At 36.3% G+C, this 23,893-nt stretch overlaps 1 protein-coding gene across 1 annotated transcript; it reads right to left on the bottom strand.

The window, feature by feature from the left end:
* Positions 1-5,360: 5,360 nt before the first annotated feature.
* Positions 5,361-22,342, bottom strand: MYCT1 (MYC target 1). The gene is made up of 2 exons (XM_059083074.2): positions 22,157-22,342; positions 5,361-7,816 (listed from the first exon to the last, which is right to left on the bottom strand). The coding sequence occupies exons 1-2, from the start codon at positions 22,338-22,340 to the stop codon at positions 7,305-7,307; spliced, it is 696 nt and encodes a 231-aa protein (XP_058939057.1). The 5' UTR covers positions 22,341-22,342; the 3' UTR covers positions 5,361-7,304.
* Between the last annotated feature and the right edge of the window lie 1,551 nt (positions 22,343-23,893).

Here is a 23,893-nt window from a genome sequence, read left to right as displayed (position 1 = left end):
TGTGCATCTTCTATTGAGATATTTTTCTATATTAAACAGTAGAACATTTAATCCACACCAAGGTTGTTAACTTAGTGACATGTATATGGCAAATATTACTCACACTTCATAATTTGTCTTTTAATAGGGTTTAATAGCATCCCCTGCCCAGGCAATGTTTAATAATTTTCTTTATTCTTAAAAAATAGCTTTTCAGAGACTTCCACCTCAAGCCACAAAAGATAAAAGGGACAAGATCTACCTTCTGACCACGAACAAACTGTAAAATTTAGCATATTAGGCAACACACAACACATGAGTTTGATTCTTGAAAGAAGGAAAGTAAATGAGGTAAAGGCTCTACAATCACATCACATTTCATTTTGGGGAGACTCCTTACAGAGCAGGGAGAGGGATCCCAAGCACAGCACATTGGTCTTACCAAGTTGAGGGGGAAGTTCACAGTTCAGGAGGGCTCAGGGAGCTACAAGTTGCTACACGGTTAGTATACATCAGGAACAAACTAGTTCCAAAATCCTTCTGACTCCGGGGCAGATAGATATCATAAAACCTTAAAAATTGATAAAATTGATTTCATCAAAATTAAGAACTTGTGTTCTTTGAAATACATATTAACAACACAAAAGGCAAGACAAACTTGGGAGAAAACATTTTTTAATACACGTATCTGATAAAGGACTTTTTCCTAACTACATAAAGAACTCTCAGATCTTCACAAGAAGACAATTCAGTTTTTTTAAAAGGGGCACAATATCTGAGAAAGTACTTCACAAAAGAAACTACACAAATGGACAATAATCACAATAAAAGTTGCTCTGATCTCTAGTCAACAGAAAAATGCAAATTAAGACTATATTGAGGTAACATTATATACCTACTAGAATGGTTAAAACTAAACAAACAAATGAAAACAGAAAATAAGAAGTGTTGACGAGAATATAGAATACTTGAAACTCATTTATTGCTAGTGAAAACTGAAAATGGTGCAGCCATTTTGGAAAAGAATTTAGTGGTTTCTTATCAAGTTAAACCTGTACTTACTACACAATCTAGCAATGATATTCCTAGGTATTCACCTGATAAAAATCAAAATTTAAAAAAAAGAAAATTCAAAATGTAGTTCTTGTGTTAGTTTCCTATGGCTGCTGTAAAAACTTACCACAAATAGGGTAGCTTGCTATAACAGAAATGTATTCTCCCACAGATCAGGAGACCAAAGGTTCGAAATCTTAGCGCAAGGTGTTGGCAGGCCTGCTTTTCCTTCAGGGGTTGTAGAGGAGAATCTTCTCCTTTTCTCTTCCAGGTGCTAGTGGCTGAGGACATTCCTTGGCTTGTGACAGAGTTACCCCAATATTCACAGCCAGCATCTTCAAATCTCTCTCTGCTCTGTCTTCACATCACCTTCTCTTCCCTGTGTGTCTAATCTCCCTCTGTCTGTCTTCTAAGGACACTGTGATGGCATTTAGAACCCACCTGCATAATTCAGGCTAATCTCCCCATTTCAAAATGTTTCGCTTAATCATATCTGTGTAAACCCTTTCCCCATAAAAGGTAACATTTATGGGTTCCAGGGATTAGGACCTGATTTTTTGGAGGCTATTCCTCAGCTTACTATAGATCCATACAAAGATTTGGACACAGATGTTCACAGAAATTTTATTCATAATAGCCAACAACTGGGAAAGAAATGTCCAACAAATAAAGAAGTCATCATATATGCATTCGATGGAATATTACTTGTCTGTTAAACAAATAAATCCTTGAAACATGCAACAACATGGATGAATTTCAAATACTTATCTTGAGGGAAAGAAGCCAGACACAAAATAGCACATATCGTGTGGTTTCATTTGTACAGAACTCCAGGATGAATAAACCTAATCTATAATGATAGGAAGTGCATCCATGTTTGCTTCAACCTGGAGGTAGAAAATGAGGATTGACTGGGAAAGGAGTAGAAGAGAACATTTTGTGATGATGCAAGTGTTATGTATCTTGAATATGGTGATGGTAACATTGGTGTGTACCTATATCAAAATGGATCAAATTCAACACTTAAAATGCTCTGCATCTAATTGCATATGAATTAAGTCTCATAAAGTTGGTTTCAAACATAGATTTTAAATAGTAAGATTTATTCATTAAAAAAAATTAACCTTCAGAGTTAAAAAAAATCTGATCTCCCACCATCAAAACTCACTTAGAAAAGTTATTTGTTTATATTTTTAAATATTTTTCTATTTTTATGATATGCCTTTATTTTATTTTAATGTTTTATGTTTCTTATTCATTTTGAGCTTATTTTAAGATAAGTGAGAGATTTTTCTCTATGGCCATCCAATTTTCCCCAAAACATTTGTTAATCAATTTTTTCATTTATTAGAAATTCTACCCTCATCATAACTAATTTTCCATACATACTTTGTTCTATTTCTATGTTGTTTATTCTGTTCAGTTGATTTGTACATTATTTTCTTTTGATTTTTTTTCTTGAATGACTACTTTAGCTTTAAGAATATTTTGATATCTAAGAGGCCAAGTCTCTTCTTATTACTCTTCTTTCTCAGAATTTTGATGACTTTGTCTCTTAAGTTTTATTTCCAACATGACTTTCTATCTTCATCCAAGTTAAAAGACAAAAAAAAAATGGATACAAAAACAAAACATAAGCCTTTATGGAAGGATTCTGACTGAAACAGATAGAATGTATAAATTAATTTAGGTATAAAATATCTTAAAATATTGAAGCAAGGGATGTATACAACCAGCTTTCAAGAGCTGCAAGGACTAAGAATTTCAAATCCACTGGCAATTCCATTTCTTTTTTCTATTTCTCAATAGAATTAATATACCTAAATTAATTATGTATATCTTCAAATAATGTATAAATTAATTTAGGCATAAAATATCTTAAAAATAAGGCATGTCCCCCATATATATTCAAATATTTCTTTATATCCCTCACTGTGTCTATAGTTTGTTTTATGAAGACGTTTCTGGGGACTCCCCTGGTGGCGCAGTGGTTAAGAATCCGCCTGCCAATGCAGGGGATATGGGTTCAAGCCCTGATCTGGGAAGATCCACATTCTGCGGAGCAACTAAGCCTGTGAGCAACAACTGCTGAGCCCATGTGACACAACTACTGAAGTCCGCACGCCTAGAGCATGTGCTCCACAAGAGAAGCCACCGCAACGACGCACTGCAACGAAGAGTAGCCCCCACTAGCAGCAACTAGAGAAAGCCCGCACGCGCAACGAAGATCCAACGCAGCCAATAAATAAATAAATAAAAGAAATTTATTTTTAAAAAAAGACATTTCTTGTGCTTTGCTAAAGACATTTCTTGTGCTTTGCTACTTGCTACCTACACTTGCTACCTAAGACTCAAGATAATTTATATCTTCATTGGGATTATGGTCTTGAATATTATAAAGCAATACTCTGTTCTATTCACATATTTCATCTTGAATTCAACTTTTTCTGATATTGATAATAGGTATCCTTTAATATATCTTTGCCTATACTTTCAACTTTTCTGAATCACTTCATTTTAGGCAAGATTTACAATTGGCTTGCAGCTGGAATTTTTTTCATCCAATAGAAGCTGTTATTTTGTGTTGTGTTTATCTCGTCTGAATTAATTTTGTAAAGAATGTAATTGATTTTATTTTAATTCTGATCTTATGCTTTCACTTTTTAGTGTTCATTATTTCCTCTGTTTTCTACCATTTTCTATATAATCTGTTCTTTGCCTACATGCCTACTTTCCTGGGATAGATACTCTAATTTTACTAGCAGTTGCTAATATAATTTCTCATAATATGCTTATGCCCATATTTGGCAATTTATCAGCTTCAGAGATAAAGCAGTATATATTAAATATCTGTTTAGTTAGAAACCTTTTTGGCAAGTTATTGTAGTCTAACCCAATTTGGTTTATAGAAAAATGAGAATTTTCTAGAAAGCTGCTGTAATATTAAGTTGAACCCAAGAAAGATTTCATTAGCCATGCCTTAGGAAGGCAAGGGGTATATACAGCCAGCCTTCAGGAGCTACAGGGACTAAGAATTTCAAATCCATTGGCAATTCCATTTTTTTTTTTCTATTTCTCTCTGTGGATCAGTTTGATTTCTTTCCTACCATGTGGCAGAGAAAACGCTTTTAAATTTTACTCTTACAGTTTTAAGCATCTGACAGATATTGGCCTCTCTTGGAATCCCTACCACAAAACCCTTTGCAAAGGACCACTGGATTTGCTTGGTCAGATGCCTTTTCCTAGACCAATTAATGAGGTTACATTTGACGCAGTGATTGTTCCTGCCATAAACATGTGGATAGTTTGGGAAAGGAATATGGTTTTCAGACTAGCAGAGGGTTTGGCAGACAAAAGAGTGTGTCCTGTACTCTCACACTATGAAAGATAAGCAAACTGTCCGTCTTTTGCCCCCATTGCCCAGAAGCTAATTAAATTTGGAAATTTCTTCCTTATCTGTAAATCAGCCACCACTTGCAATAAACGTAGACACGTCTATAGCTCTTCAGCTTTTGCTTGTGGTTTTCATGTATTACTAGGGTTCTTTTTCTTAGTTTCAAAAAGTTTATTCCTAGTTGCTTCAAGACATGAATATATTAAGCAAAATTCCAAATGAATAAATGGGACTTTCTACTGATATCAGAGAACAGATTGCCAGACATGGGAGGCAGGGGAAGGGAGGGGAGATCAAATGGGTGAAGGTCATCAGAAAAGGTATAAACTTCCAGTTCTGAAATAAATAAACCCTGGAGATGTAAGGTACAGCAAGATGACTATCGTTAATAATACCATATTGTATATTTAAAAGTTTCTGAGAGTAGATCTTCAAAGTTCTCATCACAAGTAACTATGTGTGGTTATGGATGTTAATTAGATTGGACTGTGGTGATCATTTTGCAATATATATGTATATCAAATCTTTATGTTGTACACTTAAAACCAATATAATGTATGTCAATTATATCTCAATAAAAAAGTTTATTCTCTAAAAAAGTTAAATAATTTTGGAATTGTTTACCTAGCAAGGTAAGAATCTAATGTTTTTAACAAATAACCTACTTATATTTACATCTGTATTAATACATTAAAAATTCTGTTTCTTTTATTTGTGATGTTACTCTTTTTTTGTTATACGTTACTAGATAAAGTAAGGTTTGTGTCTCTCGAATAGTTTATAGAGAATGGTCTTAACTGAGTTAAAATACCAAATAAATAGGAAATAGTCACAGGCTATTCAATAAATAAACTCTGAATCGAAATTGACACCAGTTTAATTTTATTCTGTAATCAACTAAATATTTCAAATAAAACAGATACAACTAAAAAAATGTCTCCAATTTTTGCTTTAATTTCACGTTTCATACATTGCACAACTTTTACAAGATACTCATTTTGATTGTTTCATAACTTGGAGAGAGAGGAGGCAGTAATTCTGCCAGATGGTTAAATACCCAGGGGATTTCTGCTCTCATTTTCCTCATTTGAGAGACATAAAGCAGTTTTTACTCCCAACATAAATTCTAGACAAAAACCATACACTTTGCTTACTTCTCATGTTAAACATTAAGGAAGACTCACAGGCAAAAGATAGACTTGTTACTAAATTAATGATCTCTTAAAACCTTGCGTGGCTATAAGGTAACTGGCAAGTTTGTCCAAACAACTTACAACAAATTCGTTATCCTGCAAGCTATTTTTTCTTTTCTTCCTTCCTTCCCTCCTTCTTTCTTTCTTCTTTCAGGTATATTGCATTAGAGAGCATCTATTTATAGACATTTACTATAGACATCTTTTAGCATAATTGTCCTTGAAGAACAATGGAAAATGTAAGCTAAATAAAAAACAAAGAAAATGCTCCACAGAATCTTTTATTAAGTAAAAATTATTCCATTCTTGAGCCATATTCAGACACTATTAGCTGAGACAGCTGCATTGCAGAAACTAAAATGAGAGTACATTTTTCTTCACAGAAAATTCCAATGTTCAGAGAAACAAACAGCAACACAAGCTAAATATTCATTATATCAGAAACAAACCACAGGTCTTTTGAGTAATAATCCTGTGAACTCGTGTCCTTAAATGAAAAAGGGCAGCCACAGGCATCTGGCCACTGACGCTCTCTTCCTTCAGGAGGGTGGCTACCTGTGGAGGTGGACTCCTTAAATAACTCTCTGCACCAAGGACCATTTGACATAGTTTAACCTTTGTGCAAAGACTCTTCGCAGAAGCTGAAGTTGAGGTTCATAGAGAAGCAAATAAAAGATGGTGCCAGTGAGTTCATCCAGGAAGGAGGGTTCTCCATGGTTGTAACACCTATTTGGCTGAAAGACTTTCTTCCAGCTAACCCTTCCTTATTTGTCTGTGAAGTTGCAGAAGATCCCTAGATAATGTGCTTTCCCAGTTGCAAGCTTTAAATGTAAGAAATAAAATTTATCCCTTAAAAAAAAATGTAAGCTCAGTATTAAAATTTGTTTTTTAGATCAAATGAATTGGATTTGCTGTTGTTGTTTTTATAACAATATAACCACAACAGTAAAGAAATGTTAAATCACCGTGTGAGGAAAAACAAGGATTTTGCCTCTATGATGTGGATAAATATTCTTGGGGAAAGCACAAAACGAGTCTGGGGGAAAAATAAGTGTCAGAATTATTGTAGCATTCTGCAACACCCACTGAGTTCAGCTTCCTTTGCTTGATTCCCTCATTTCTCATAAATGAGTGGAATCAAGGAACTTTAGAATCTCCTATGCTCTGTCATCTTGTGTCCATATAATCCATTAAAAATCCAAGATGGTAATGTGGTTCACTTGTCTTTCTAAAGAAAATTAAATTAAAATTCCTTAGGATAGAAAATTTTTTTTTTTAAAGTTATACACTTTTAAGTGATTTTTTCCCCTTTATAGTCACACTGGACAGCAAATGAGGATTGTAAACCACAAATATCTAAAGTTTTTATTTTAGTCTAAAATATATATACTGTATCCAGCTGATTCTTAGGTAAGAATCACTATCTTTAATAATGCTCACATCGAATATAAAATACATAAATATACAACTATTTGGAAAAATATTATTCTTTTGTGAGACAAAGAAAAAAGATGTGTTCAAAGAAAAGGTGTTTTACATTGTAATGTCCAACTTGTGTGTGCTCGTTTCAGGTTAGAAACTCATTAGGCATTTGGGCCATGTCCTCAAAATTCTGTTTAGCCTATTTGTGATTTCCTTTCAATAAAAGACAAGAAAAGAGAGAAACAGAAACAAAAGCACCCTACTCAGGAATCCGGGAAAGCCTTTATGATTGACTCATAGGCAGGGGGGGCGGGTGTTGAAAGGCCAATCCGGAGACTGTGATTGGACCAGTGGAAATCAGGACGGCCCAGACTGTGGGAAGTGTTGATGGTGGAGGAGGTATTGGATGAAGGGAAAGTCACCAGCTGACTCTCAGTTTCCACAGGAAGTGGTGGACTTTGCAGAAACGGATGGAAAGTTGAGCCCCTGAAGCTTGATTTTCTTGGAAAGGAATTGGCTTGTTCCAGGGAAGCTTGGCGCTGGAAAGTGAGGCTTGCCAGGCTGAGGTTGCTTCGACGTTCACAGCCACTGTGGCGGTAAAATCCAGTTCTGTTGAGGCCATGGGTGTAAGAAGATCTAGATCTCCGGCTTGAACTCCATTGTGAGATGGGGGCACTGGCTCTTCTTCGAGAGAAACAAACAAACAAAGCCCAAATAAATCCTCCAATTACAAGTACAGTTGCCATGGACACTGTGAAGGACATTATAACACCCTCTGAAACAAAGAAAACAAAGAGGCAATTTGCTTTGTAAATAGGTGTCCAACTAAATACACAGGCAAAATACAAATGGTTACTACGGATTACATGATTAACTTCGATTTTGGATTTGGGAAATAGAAGATGGTGCTGGGTGGATATGAATAAATGAAGCTGATATGCTTCCGTTTATCAAAGCAAAAGAATAAAGGATACAAAATGAGATTTTTTTTTAACTGTAGCATTACATATTGCTCATGCTATTCTATTATCTTTAAGGAATTAGTAATTAAAAAGTCTCATTTTTTTAAAAAGGCTGTTCTTTAGCTCATAAATTTTATGGGGTTGCAAATATAGTCCAGAGATTATTTCCTTTAGAGTTATAGTAGCAACTAATGTGCCAAAACTTGATAAAAAATTTCATAGTCACATTGACTTTGCCTTTTCCTCTGTCTGCTTTCATCATCACCACCAATGTCTTCCACCTGCAGGCTGCCTGATGCCTCACTTCCTGTTCTCATTCTGAGACAGGAAGTGCTGGGCTAGAACCACCTGGGGGGCTGACTGATTTATGTCATATTTCCAGAACTTCTGGACTGTCACCTATATCTTTGACTCATTGACGACATGACCTATGCAGACTACTGAGCTCTTTCTTGGTTCCCAACCTGGCTCATGATGTTATCATGCCCTTGTGATCATGAAATTCCTGTCCGCTGAATCCCCATGGAATCTCTGCTATGACACCAGTATCCTTCAACTCACAGAACTTGTATTTGTCCAGATTTCCTGTTGCGAGGAGGGGGAAAATGCCATTCCCAAATGGAAATTCTACCTTATCGCTTCTTCTTGTGAACTAAAAACATATTATTGAAAAAAACTGGGTAGCAGAGACCCTGAATTGAATCGAAAGACATGCTGGATAATAGAAGACCCTTCTGGCCTTATCACCCACCGCACTTACCAACCCTCTACCCCATGATCTAACCCACAAGCCATGTTGATTTTCCCACTATCCCACAGCCTGTTTTTCTCTCTCAAATTCTGTGTATTTCAACATATTTTTCCTGATACCTGGATATAATTTTAAAATTTCTGTTTGGAAAACTCAGTATGCATTGAATTTTAAATACAGTCAACCCAACAACTGAGTGTGGTCCATGAAAGAAGACCAGCAGAAAATCCATCAAGCTGACCCCACCCCAAGTTGCCAGCCCACAGAATTGTGAGCTAAGTAAATGGCTGTTTTAAGTCACTATGTTTTGGGGTGGATTATTACACAGCAAAAGATAACTGATCTAGGGTGCCAAACTCAGCTCTATTCCTAACATACTGTGTGATTTTTATAAAATTTATTTAGACTCACTTATTTTATTACTTTCTTCAAATGAAGGGGTTAGATTTTATGATTGCCAAAGTTCTCTCCAGTTTATTGTTGTAATCTATGATGGTATATACAAAATCTATGATGCAGAAATAACAAAACAAACCAATATTAGCAAATACAAAAGAATAATCATTGTTCCTTAATTTTTGGATATATTTTAGTGTCTTTCCACCTTATATTGACACATTTATCTCCCATGGTAAGACTATATTTGTTATGTCCTATTTTCACAATTATCACAAACGCTTATATCAAAATCCTCTAAAACAACTGTTTATGTCAAATCTAAGCAATAAATTCTTTATACTAAGAAGATGACTTCTGAAACACAAGATGATTTATGACAGATCTTCTAGACCCAGTATTGTTCTTCAAAAATAGCTCTCATCAAAATAATATTGTCATAGCCTTACAGTGCAATCCCTTGAGACTGGGATTTCATAGAGTTAGGCTTTCTCTGGAAAAAGCAATAAGCACAGTCAGAACCTAAAATTAGCCTCATTGATAATACAGTAAAATTCCACATTAACTTGTACTTATCAGTGCCCCAAAATTTGGAACCTAAAAAAGGGATTATAGAAAATCTGGGCTGCCAAGGCAGTGAAACCACGTAAATCAGAATTTTCCAAAGTTTCTTCTAAAAAACAATAGAGAAAAACAAGATGACCAAATAAAAATATAGAAAACCATGCCTTCAGCATAATTAGAAGACAGAAAAAAAAAATCAAACTTCAATTTACCTAAAAAATAAACAGTGGGGGACTTCCCTGGTGGCACAGTGGTTAAGAATCTGCCTGCCAATGCAGGGGACACAGTTTTGAGCCCTGGTCCGGGAACATCCCACGTGCCGCGGAGCAACTAATCCAGTGTGCCACAACTGCTGAGCCTGCGCTCTAGAGCCCGTGAGCCACAACTACTGAAGTCTGTGCACCTAGAGCCCATGCTCCACAACAAGAGAAGCCATGCAATGAGACGCCCGCGCACCGCAAGAAGAGTAGCCCCCCACTCTCCACAACTAGAGAAAGTCCATGGACAGCAACGAAGACCCAATGCAACCAAAAATAAATAAATTAATTAATTAATTAATTTAAAAAATAAAATAAGCAATGGAAAATAGAAACCAGTAAATTAAAAATAAATGATGGAAAGCAGAAACCAGTAAATTATCTCCCATACTTCTACCACAAGCTATCATGGAGAAGAAGGGCAATTCTGGAAATGCTGTAAAAATAATGAAAAGGTGAACTGGTCCATGAGCACGCTGGTTATAGGAAACAGACTTACAAGTGAATATAGGTATGGGAAGAGGCAGTCTTGGAAAGTAATCTTTCTGTAAGGAAGAAAAGAATCCAAGCACAAAAGATCACATATTTTATATTCTATTTACATGAAATGTCCAGAACACACAAACTATATAGACGGAGAGTAGCTTAGTGATGGTTTAGGGCAAGGGCGTGAGCTGGAAGGCAATGGGAGGGACCTCCAATGGGGACAGGTTTCTTTTTGAAGGACAAAATGTTCTTAAATCAGATTGTGGTGGTGGTCACACAACTCTGTAACTATTTAAAAAAATATTTAATTGTATACTTTAAGTGAGTGAATTACATAGTCTGTGAAATATATCTCAATAAAGCTGTTTAAAAAAAGAAAGAAAGAAAAAGATAGGTGCTTTTGGGGAACGACACAAGGACAGAGAAAAGAGGCAAGATTGAGGGGAGACTGGGGATCCTTCAAAACAAAAGAAAATTTAAAACAAAGGACATACAATCCCTCGCCACCTTCATCTTCTAAAAATAAAAATCAACCAGTAAAAACCAACCAAACACACACATACACACACACACACACACACACAAAGTCAACCAGTAAAAAAAACCACGCTTTGCTACACTGAGGAAAGGATGAATCTAAAATGACTCCCAGGTTCTGGTGTGGGCAGGTGAGGGTGGATAGGTGGATACTAGTATCATTCATCCAAACAGGGAAGAAATGTGAGAATGTAGAACTGGGGCTGAAGCTGACATTAAGAAGGTGTTGAATTTGTGTGTCCCTGGGATATATATTTGGAATTCCGGGTTAAATAAATATGGAGCTTAAAGAGAAGCAAAACTGGGAATCTTCATGGTACAAGAGTTCAACCATCCATGGAAAGCACTTCTACTAAAGGAAAGGAATATGTTTATAGAAGCGAGTTGAGAACAAACTTCCAGGAAAACCAGAATTTAACTGGTGGTGGAAGTCAACACCAGGGAAACAAAGAAGGGCTAATTAGGGTGGTCCACAGAGACAAGAGAGATTACTAGCTCTGAATCAAAGTGAGGAGAGAATTTTAGGTAGTACTGATTAGGAACCAGATGCCCCAGAGATATTTACTCTTCATTTGTTAACACATAAAGCACCCACTAGATACCAAGTACTGCTAAGTACAGAGAGAGCAGGGAAGAAAATAAAGTCTCAGCCCTAGTAGAGTTAACATTCTAGAAGACTTAAAATAAGAAAAATGTCCTTTAGTTGTGGCAATGAGTGGGTCACTGGCCACTTTACCTGCAATAAATTGGGGGTCAGATGATGGAAGACCACGAGTACTACTCCAAGAAGTTCAACCTCCCCACTGCGGACAGAGAAGAGGCTTGAGCAAAATGACCCATTAGGAAGGATGAAGGTGGAGCAGGTAGTGATATCTGTGGTAGACTGAAAGCAGAGAAACAGGGAGGATAGTGAAGCAATGATTCAAACGTGCAGTAATAATGGCTTAATCTGGGAAGCTGTAGTAAGACTAGGAAAGAACCTGGTCATGAGAGAACCGAAGTGAAAAGAATGTAAAAATTATTCCAAAGTATCATACCACCTAATGTCCTAGAAATAAGACCTTGAGGGGGGTAGTGGTGATAAACTGAGGCTTAGATGCGCTTGCTCCCATGATGTAAATGATAATGTTATTTTCTAGAAGTAATTTTTTCTTTTTTTTTTTTTTTTTGGTACGCGGACCTCTCACTGTTGTGGCCTCTCCCGTTGCGGAGCACAGGCTCCGAACGCGCAGGCTCAGCGGCCATGGCTCATGGGCCCAACCGCTCCGCGGCATATGGGATCCTCCCGGACCGGGGCACGAACCCGTGTCCCCTGCATCAGCAGGCGGACTCTCAACCACTGTGCCACCAGGGAAGCCCTGGGAAGCCCTTCTGGCAGTAATTTAATAATCAGATTAAATTATGTTTTAGAAATCTTAGCATCTGCTTACTTTATTATACTTACTTGTCTTTGCCATTTTATGCCATAATAGTTTATCAGAGAATAGATTTGCTGGATCAAATTTTAATTATTAGTATAATCATTATAAAGTTCCTTTAAGTTTTGTGTTGCTTATAATGGCCTCCTAAATTCTGGATTTCACTGAAAAAAATGTTTTAGTTGCTCTTAGAAAATAGCTAAATAAAAATCATGAACGACTCAAATGATTCATAAAACCCAGTCTTTTGTCTTCTTTCCAAATAAGTACGTGAGTCCAGGCATTTTGCTAAATTTGGTTCTTTGGTTAAGAAAAATACCTAATTTTACCTTATTTCAGCGAGTTTTTGGCAATCTTTGTTTTTGTGGGGCATATTGCTCATAATTTGAATAATTTATTATTGTACATTGCCATCAGTTGTCCCTGAAAGAGTTTATTCATTAGTTTATACTCCAGAGATTCCATGAGTAGATTACCGTGAGAAACACTTTAATCAGAGAATATGAAGAAACTCGCTCAGATATTCTGTCTTCCTATTTAGAATCGATGAATGAAAGATATATTATGATCCATCTTAATGTTATTATACCTTTGAGTAGGAAAATAATGCATTAGGTAGACACTTCATTGTTAAACTGTAGGCTCCTTTTAAATTTGAACTTCTATTATTCCAAGCTAGAAAGGTTTCACTAAAACTGTGATTAAGAAAATTTTGATGTTTGGAGGAATATAGTTTTTATAAAATGCAAACCTATTTTTATTTTATTATTGTGGTAAACAGTAATACGCATTTCTAATTTGATTAATTTAATTTATAGGTCTTGGGCACTATTTTAAGTATCACTTAACTGTCAAACAACCCAATTAGGGAAATGCTTTATTTCTTTGGTATGTTCTAAGAAAATATTAATCTAAAATGAAAGTGCAAATGCATAAAAATTGTATAAGTTTAATACCAGATTTAGTCGCCTGTTACGGACAGAGACACTTGGGGAAAATATGGTAAGGCAGTATTATGTATTCTATACAGTTATACTTCCCTAAATCAACAGCCTCCACTAGAGAATTTTAAATATCAACAACTTCAGATATAGAATCAGAGATACAGGGTTTCAATTAAAACAAACTCTTTAAAATGTTTCAGCTCACACTCCTAATTTTATTTTTTATTTCTTACTTTTTTTTTTTTGGCTGCACTGAATGGTGGGCAGGATCTTAGTTCCCCCACCAGGGATCGAACCCGTGCCCCCTGCAGTGGAAGCGCGGGGTCTTAAACACTGGACCGCCGGGGAAGTCCCACAATCTCCTAATTTTATTGATATTGAAACAGAGTCTAAGGTTTATGTTGTAGAACTAACACAATTTATTTTAATAATTGAATATTGACAACTAGCACTAGTCAGGGGGGCTTTCACTCAGGTACGACATAAAGTGAAAAGACAAATACTCAAGTTTGCAAAGTACATGTCCTTGCTTTTGTGTATAAACCAATGTAACCACTAGGGTCTGATGGAAGATTCTAAATATCTCAGGATATAAGCAGGTATAATAGATAAGATTAAAGAGACATATTTACTTTATTTCGACTATTTCGATTTAAAGTTTACAAGCGTTTCCACACATGTTCTCAGTGTATATGCCCTTTGAGCCTCCCTACCACGGTCTCTTCTGACAAATAAAATATTCCAAAAAGGTTAATCTATAGAGAAAAGTAACATAAGGTTCATTTCAAGAAAAAAAAGAAAATAGAAACTTTTAAAATGTAGAATCAAGGGGAAATGATTTTACTTCATGTAATTACAATATAATGCAACTAAAAAGACCAAATGATTGCCTTAGAAAAGGTAGATCTCCCTTTAAAGGAAAAAAGGAACAAACTCTAACATTAGCAGGGCATAGTATATAAATGAAGTGTTGTTATCCTATTTTGTAACCTGTGTCTATACAACTACCAAGGGGCTGGCACATAAGTCCTCAATAAATGACAGCTATTATTACTAATGGTTGTATAACTTTCCCAAGTCACTTGACCCTTACTGGCCTAATGATAATGGTCACTATAGTCCCTTCCAATTCTAAGATTCTAATATTGAATCTGGTTTTCAATACATCTTACCCATGCCTAGAATTCTGTCCGTTAGTGTCAAAATTTAGTAGGGATCACCATCTAGTGGCCTTAAGTTGAATCGTTCTGATATCTGAAAAGTGATTTTACCTTTGACAACAGAACATTGATCAATTCACAAAATCTTTTCCAATTGTAAGAATCATTAAGCTTAGCTATCACGGAAGTAGGCCATGCAGTGCTTGGTACCCTAGAGTATATAGGAGGGTGGTTCAGACAATAAGACTTCAGCAAAGATCGTTTTTAGGAAGAATTATATTTAAGGATCAGAACACTTTTAATTACAATAATTTAAACAAAGAAGAAGTATTTCCTATGTGTATCTCATCTCCCGGAAAATCCTATTGGGTCTGTTTTCAGAATATATCCACAATTCAACTTCCCATTATCTGCTCTGCTACCTCCCTGACCCAGGCCAGCATCACCTGTGACCTGGAATATTCCTATAGGCTTCTATCTGGTTCCTGCTTCGCTCCTCGCTCGATTCTCAATACAGTAACCAGAGTGAACCCTTGAAAGTATTAGTCAAGTCACATCACTTTTCTGTCCTAAACTCTTCGTTTCTCCCCGAGTAAATGTAAACTCTCCCAAATGGCCTTAAAGCTCCAATTTGATCTGTTCTCAATTATCTGTGCTCATCATTACCCTTCCCCTGGCTCATTCAGCTCCATCCACACTGCCCTGTTTGCCATTCCTTAAACACATCAGCTGTGCTCCCAGTTTAGGGCCTTGTGCTTGCGGTAACCTATTCCTGGAACTCTTTTATCAGCCATCTACAAGGGTGACTTCAGGTCTTTGCTCACATGTCACCTTCTCATTGAGGCTTATGCTGACCGCCCTATTTACATTTTATCCTGTCCCACTTCTGATGTCTAACTGCCACCCTTGATTTTCTTCTTTCCTTATGGATTACTGGAAACTAGACTCAATTGTAGGACAAGTAAGGAAAACTCTGGGAGATTTGGAAGTAGTTTTGACCAAAGTCACAAGGCATAAGTCATACTCTGAATATAATTAGTCAACAGTATTGTTAGAATAGAAGGTAAGTTCAATTATGTTCAGAAGGAACAGGGTAGACCATCACTTTCTGTGTGTGATAAACTAACATGTATCAAACCACTGGGACCAATGATAAAATACAAATCAAAAATATTTTTTTAAATCTGGTTGAAGCCATCAGAGACCTACCCAAACTGCCAACTTGAGGGAGCAAATTCCAAGAGAAAAGAAAATCTCTCATACAGTAGTAATCTGTAAAGAGAGGCAAAAGAGGCAAAAAATCTGAGTAGAACTCTGTGCAATCTCAGGAGACTTAGAAAACAAAGACTGGCTTTCAGGTGATACCGAGGAGGATAGACTCTGGGAAATATTCTAGACTCTGAGGTGAGCTTCCAAAGAGCTATTCCCTAAGAGTAATAGCAAATAGGAAAAAAATTAGACCTCACAAAAATAGAAACACAGTTGACCCTTGAACAACACAGGTTTGAACTGCACAGGTCCACTTATACATAGATTTTGTTTCAATAAATACATATGAGTGGTTTCCTCTGGGGATGATGGAGACAGGGATTGACTACGAAGTGTCATTAGGGAACTTTTGGGTTGGAGATAATGTTCTGTATCTTGATCGGGGTTTGGGTTACTCAGGTGTGTATGTGTTTGTCAAAATTCAGCAAATGTTCAGTTATGATCTGTGCACTTCATGTTTGATCATTTTACACATTTTATTGTATGTACATTTCACCTTAAAAAGAAAAAAAAACTTTAAAATATTGAATTCCTGTTCATATTATACATGCTGAATTAATTAGGGGGAAGTGTACTTTTTACTTGGAAATATAAACTAATAGATTGGTAGATAGAATGAATACTATAAAAGTGTTAATAGTAGGTATATGGATAGTCCCTGTAAAATTCTTCAAATTTTTCTGTATATTTGAACACTTTCATAATAAATTTTAGAAAAACATAGGAGAGAAGACCACGAACAACTTTAAGTTAACACATTTAGAAATTTACTTCAAACGGGCAAATTCCTAGAAAATACGATTCCTGTCCTAAAGCAATCAAAGAAGCAGTAGAATATCTGAGTAGTCCAATATCGTTAAACAAATTGACTTTTCATTTAAAACCTTCCTATTAAAAATACTACCGATAATTACACTGGTGAATTTTTTCAAACATTTAAACAATAAACAATGCCACTCTTACACAAATGTTTCCAGATAATAGAAAACAATTCCTACCCTGTTTTAGGAAACCTGCATAACATTGATACCAAAACCTGACAAGGCTATTATAAGAAAAGACTACTATAGGCAAATTTCTCTCATTAATGTAGATGCAGGAGTTCTAAAGTCAGGAACCTATCAAAAAATACATTCTTCTAGGCTCTGCTCCATACCTACTGAATCATAGTCTCTGAGCATGGAGTTCAGTGAGAGATGAATCTGCAAACTTCTCTCTCTGGAACTGAGATACAGCAGTTTTAAAGAAAAGCATTTGTTATTCAAACTTCCTAGGTAACTGATACAAAGGAAGTAATTAGAAGGCTGTTAATATGAAACGTCCAAGAGTTTTAAAAATGGAAATTAAAGGGCTTCCCTGGTGGCGCAGTGGTTGCGAGTCTGCCTGCCGACGCAGGGGACGCGGGTTCGTGCCCCGGTCCGGGAAGATGCCACGTGCCGCGGAGCGGCTGGGCCCGTGAGCCGTGGCCGCTGCGCCTGCGCGTCCAGAGCCTGTGCTCCGCAACGGGAGACGCCACAGCAGTGAGAGGCCCGCGTACCGCAAAAAAAAAAAAAAAAAAAAAAAAAAAGGAAATTAAAGATGTGAATTTGAAATATAGTCAGTATTTGTTTACTCTTTGGGAAGAGGCAATATAAAGAACATCATCGGGGTGCGCATGCCCAGCAAAGCTTTCTCCCTCCTCAACCTCTCCGGGAACAACCTACTCCCATCTGCTGAGGTAGGTCCTCCAAGGGACGTATCTTTCCACAGGTTAAGGAATAAAAATTTCAGCTATTAACCAGGGTTTTCTGCCCTTGACTGCACTTGATTGTCCAACAAATCAACTAACAATCCTCCATCGCAATTATCTGGTAGAGGATTAGGGCTGTTATCAAGGATACCCAGAATAAAGAAAAAGTTAATGTTTAGAATTGGTAACAGGATTATTAAATACATAGAATAGATGATAGTCTTGAAAACCAATTGTTTTACCGCAATCACTAGACAATGTGAGACAGAGAAAAGTGCTTTGGTTTTTTTTGTTTGTTTGTTGCAGTTTCAAAATGCTAAGAGCCTAAAGGACTCAAGAACATACCTTTCTACTCTAATGAACTGTATTGGGAAAAATAAACCATGGCCTACGAGTCATGCCCTTGTCAGTTTGGGCTGCCCTTTAAATAGCATAGACTGGGTAGCTTAAACAATAGATATTATTTCTCACATTATTTCTGGGGTCTAGGAAGTCCAAGATCCAGGTGCCAGCATGATCAGGTTCTGGAGAGAGCCCACGTCCCTGCCTCAGTGCATACACGCAGACAGAGAGAGAAAGAGAACTAGCTCTTCCTCTTCTTTTAAGGCCATTAACCCCATCATGGCGTCCCCACCCTCTAATTGAACCCAAATTACACCCAAAGGTCCTAGCTCCAGATAACACTGCATTGGGGGTTAAGGTTTCAACATATGAACGGTGGAGGAGACATAAACATTCGGTCCATAACAAGTAAACTTTCAGAAGCAGTGTAAAGAGGAGATGTTTTGGGGAGCGAAGAAGGACTATCATCTATGTAACCAGTAAGAGTTCTGGAGAAGGGACCATCACTCCATCTCTGCCTGTGATGAGCTACCGATTGATTTAGGGAATGCCAGAGAAATTGGTATCCATTCCCAGCTTCTTAGGGGGATCCAGATGGGAAAGGTGACAATCTCCTCTGAGAAACTCTGGGTCGCCGAAAAGCAGAGGAGGAATGAGGAAGTGTGGACATTAGTATATCCAGGTCTAGGGGTCTGATATACAGTCCAAATTCCCACAGCTGCAGGGTTATGGGAGAGCATGCAGCATTCATTGCTCTGTGCCACTGACACAGAAGGAAAAGTATGTGAATAAGAGCCAGTAGACCAGAAAGGAAAAATCATGACATTAGCAAGTGTTGCACAGACCATACAAGTGAAATTTCATGTTAAGAGCCCTGAGCAGCGGAGGCAAGAAAAAAGGGCAATTCCCCTGAAGCAGATGAGAAATACACATCAGTAGTCAGCAGAGACCGAAACTTGATCAAGAACCAATGGCCCTCTCCTTCCAATAACCTTGAAAGTGTATAGCTACCACCACTGCCCCTTTCCAACTTTAGAGAAAAGTCCTAAGGAAGAGGAAAGTGGGGAGACTTGAAGGAAGTAGATTGAAAATAATTATGTTAAATCATGTCAAACTTTTACAGTGACTTTCAAAACTACACAAATCTTTCTCAAGTCATTCACACTTCTCCACAAATACGGCTTGTGTGTTTTTGCTTCTGCATGTTTGCTGATAACACTTCTCCTGAACTCCCTGAAATTTCCAACTATGCCTTATTTACCTCACTAACACCTGACACATTGACTAATATATAAGGAGTGGTCAGTCAATGCTTCAGAGTAAACTAATGAACTGGATAGATAAACGGATGAAAGGATGAGTTAATAAGTTAATGTAGGAAAAATGAAGGACTACAATGTTCTTCCTACAATTGTCTCCCTATTTGAAACTCATCTGATTTATAGGAACAGATAAAGCCTCATTATTTTTTTCTAAGGAGGATTTAGGGACCATTTCTGCCATATTTGTCTTTTTAACTCATAACAATCATTGCCATTTTAATGTACATTATCTTGTATTATTCCATGACAGCATAGGCATATATTTGCATATTTATGGACACATAATCTCCTCCAAGAGTATGATGTTCTTGAGGACAGACATTATAGTTTTGGTAAGGATTAAATGAGGTGAATAAATGCAAGTTCCTAGACCAATAAATTCCCCAATTTTTCACAATGCTAGCCAAAAGGGAAAAACACAAGTGGTAAGGCAAGAAGCATAACCAGATGGTTTTCTTTAAGACTCTGACTACCAAAAACTTAACCAAGCTTAACAACCCTTGTCTATTTCATTAAAGCAGAGTGCAGCAAACTTTCACAGGTTATGTTTCCTGCTGCTTTCATGGGGGATGTTTGTAAGGAAGGGAAATGCATCAAAGAAAGCAAAAGTGAGAAATGCCAGGTGGTGGTCTCCAGCTGTGTTGTCACTCTCAGGCCAACTTTATTGCCCACTTTTGCACTAATTACTGTAATGTTTGCACAGCCTTTAATAAGTTTTAATGGGTGATCATCAAAAAAATTCAACTATCACTATTGGTAATAACCTGGTATCATTATCTCATTTCTCAACATTCATTAAAGTAAATCAGGAAAATTATATTTGGAAAACAACTTTTATGCAGCCTATGTTTGGGAAATTCATATGGTTAAATGTACAAGTTTTGCTTTTCTAAACTGTTCTTTCTCTATTCTCTGAGTTCAAAGTGCCAAGCAGACAATTGATTTTGGAAGCAATAGGCAATGTATTGCACTGTACTTTATAAGATTTTCAAAAAATATTTTTGCGGAGACAGTGATGTAGATATCAATTTAGATACAGAAAGGAAATAAAAGTTTAAAAGATCAACATTTATATTTTAAGAAGTTTTTACAATTCATATATTCACATTTACATTTTTGCATTTTACACTTGATATTTTCTTGAACCCCAGAAGAATTAATGTGATCTTTTATATATTTTCCCCATATCATCAAACGTTATAACATTATATCTACTCAACATATTTGTTTGGCTTTGTTAATGCTTATCAAGGTAACACTCCCGTTCCTGGTTTTCATTATTTCCATCTATTTTCTATTTTCTGTTGTATTCACAAAGTAAGATAAAGAAACACTAGGAGCTATCTTTGGAACAATAAGTTTGAATTCTTTCTTAAGCATAGATTTCTGTATTTTAAAAAAATTTTCAGGATTGGTAAATAGACTCCAATTAAACATTCTGTTTTTAATTGAGTTTTACTTTATGATTATTATCCATGTTTTAATCAGTAGATAATGATTTTTTTTCCTTAAGTCTTTAAGTAAACCAGAAATTTAACTTTGAATGGCCTGAAAAAAATTGATTTGGCTTTTACAGATTATTTTTTGCAGTAAGAATTACTTTACTTTTGAATAATCTATATAGTTACTTTGGAAATGATGAATTTAGGATAAACACACTCTAGCTATTTTTTAGCGTGTGTTTAGCACATTCACTTTCTCTGTGAAGGAGGACAGCAAACTGTATTGTAAGAAACCTATATAAGTAAGACTCCCATAATTCAAAGATTTATTGTCTATTGGTTTCTACATGGAATAGCTTATTACCAAAGCCATTCTTTATGATATGCAAGTATAATTCACTTTCTTTTTTTAAAAATAATTACATTATGACGTTTATTAATATCCCTCATTTTCAGACTTGAAACAAACATAAATGTTGATGGTAAAAAAGAATTCATTAATTCCTTCCATGCAGATTTCTGTGATGGGGGACGCCCAGGGAGGTTGTTAGGAGCAGGCAGCGTCACCACTCCTTGTTCACCTGATAGTTCCCGAAACGTACCTTGGAATCACAACGAAAAGTCTGAAATAGTTCTCTGTGAAGATGAAACATTTGTTCTGGACCAGTAAATAGGGCTATCGATCTCTTCATAAACTCCATTATCTCCTTTAAAGTTTTTTTCTGGATTTAACTCAACTTGCCCCCGTTATTTTTAAAATTTCCCTTGAACCCAAGCATCCATGTCAATTTCACGTCTCAGCCCTTCCTCCCTGTGTCTCCAGCCTTGGAGGACTCGTGGTTTTGACCTCAGTTCCATCCTGCTGCTGCTAACTGACTAGAAGCTGTCTGAACCCAGCCCAAAGCTACTTTTGTATTGTTCCCTTTTTCCCCTTGATAGGCTTTCTTTATAATGTTATTTGTGGTGTTATTTCCACTTGTTCTATTACAGTTTTTTCATCGAATTTCATAATATGATTTCTTATTTAATCGTGTCATCACACTCCTTCGGTACAGATTTATTATTTAGATTCACTTTGGAAATTAAAGAATATAACATTGACAATGTTAATTAAAATAATCTCTATAGAAATTCTGTTTCATTAAACAAGGTACATAATCTATATAACCATAAGACAAATAAAACTTAATTTTCCAACAAATCAATTATCAATTTCCAAACAGCAATGACTTAACAAATTTTTTCTCAGTTTTATTCTTATTGTTTTCTAATTAGCATTTCCTATTACTTTCTTATTATTTTGTAACACCAGCCATAATCTATATGTGTTGCCCAGATTCCCCTTGAATGACTTCATAGCCCACTTTATGGACATTTTATATGAACAAATTTTTTGTAATAAATCTATGAAAACTTTAGGTAATCAATTTACCATAAACAAAATGGCTCAGAGACTTCCAATGTTTCAATAGCTTTTAGGCAGTACATTTCTCTGCATCCTAATTTTAAATTAAAAACAGTTAAAGAAAATCTTACCCCAAAAGTTTTCTGGCCATGGACTCCCTAAACTTGTTGTGTTATTAGCCATAATATCCACAAGGAAGAGAAGAGCGAGAAGAAAAACCAGTATGTCCAAAAGAAGCACTTTGATTTTATGTCTTTGTGGTTCAGCAAGAGAAAAATAATTTTCACACAACCCCTCGTATACTTGTGTTTGCATAAAAGGAAATAAGTATATCATGTTTCCTGCTTTTATACTCAAATTAGCAACTGTTTTTCTTATCTTGGAATTCCACACGGTTCCTGAGACACAAAACAATTTCCTTCTCGTCATTTCCTCAGCTGAATTGCTAAGTACCCTCCTTTCCACCATCTCCAAACTGCTTTGGGGATAAGAGGCTCCTTTTCTTATTCTTTCCTCTTCTCCTACTGATACAGAGGAAGATTCCAAACTCTCAGCTACAGCTGAGATATAAATCTAACTGGGGTTAAACTTATATCGGATAAAGAAATAGACTGCTTTGCAATGTTCGAAAGCTACACTTATGTAGTGAGTCGGGGGGGGACGACACTCTTCAGAAACCCATATTCTGTTCCACTACAATTAATTTTATCTAATACCTATTCTATAACTCAGTTACTTACTAAAATTCTTAATGTCTCTTGCTCTGTTTGGGATATTGATTTTGAAAAGTCATTTCTTTATTTCATAAATACCTCTAAAATGTGATTTATATTTAATTTTTTATGAACATTGGTAGGTAAATATGATAAAAAAAAGTTTCTACACTGAAGGGCCCTACTTAAAACCAATTAGGGGCAACCTAAATGCAAACATTCAATTACAACAGAATGGTAAGCCCTACAGTAAGCAGTACAATGATAACAGTATGTTTTTCTTCATGGAGGAGTGATGACTTTGGTACTGTGTATCACAGTATGAAAATAATTTTGCCAAGTGGAGAAAGAGTAATAAGGTAGAAAGAACAACATCAACAAATGTAGAGAATGGACTTGAGGACACGGGGAAGGGGAAGGGGAAGCTGGGATGAAGTGAGAGAGCGGCATGGACATATATACACTACCAAACGTAAAACAGATGGCTAGTGGGAAGCAGCCGCATAGCACAGGGAGATCAGCTCGGTGCTTTGTGACCACCTAGAGGGGTGGGATAGGGAGGGGGGGAGGGGGACACAAGAGGAAAGAGATATGGGAACATATGTATATGTATAACTGATTTGCTTTGTTGTAAAGCAGAAACTCACGCACGATGGTAAAGCAATTATACTCCAATAAAGATGTTAAAAAAAAAAAAAGAGAGGACTCATGACAATTCATATTGTGGGTATTCTAGATGACTATAGTGGAAAGTGCACTATGGCCAAGAATTACATGAGACTTCTTAGGAGACATAGATTAGTTAAAAGTTCAAGAGTCTTTGTCTGCAAGCTTAACAAGCTTAGCCTGGATCGCCTGAGCATTGGGAAGCCATTGGAAGTAGGAGCAACAGTGCCCACCCGTACTTAATAAATGCACTAAACAGCATTCAAGAATCTGGTTTCCTCCATCTTTGATTAACTCGAGCATTAACTCTTGTGTAACTTGCATTCGGGCTAATTGTCATCACAATATGATTTAGTGTGAAGCAGTAATCATCTTCATGAAGTCTGTAATATATTCCTGAGTAGATCTAGGAAAATCTGAAAAAAAGCCATAATATGAAGTTGATCACATATACATTTTTGCCTTCCTAATTCTCTTAGGTTGTTTCTG

Source organism: Kogia breviceps, chromosome 13, assembly GCF_026419965.1.
Source record: "Kogia breviceps isolate mKogBre1 chromosome 13, mKogBre1 haplotype 1, whole genome shotgun sequence".
NCBI lineage: Eukaryota > Metazoa > Chordata > Mammalia > Artiodactyla > Physeteridae > Kogia > Kogia breviceps.
This window is presented reverse-complemented; position numbering and strand designations above follow the sequence as displayed.

Excerpts from the sequence above, each read along its gene's own strand:
- MYCT1 (XM_059083074.2), bottom strand. The coding sequence starts at position 22,340 with ATGCAAACACAAGTATACGAGGGGTTGTGTGAAAATTATTTTTCTCTT. Across the intron at positions 7,817-22,156 it reads ATGGCCAGAAAACTTTTGGG|AGGGTGTTATAATGTCCTTC; the intron begins GTAAGATTTTCT and ends TCTTTGTTTCAG.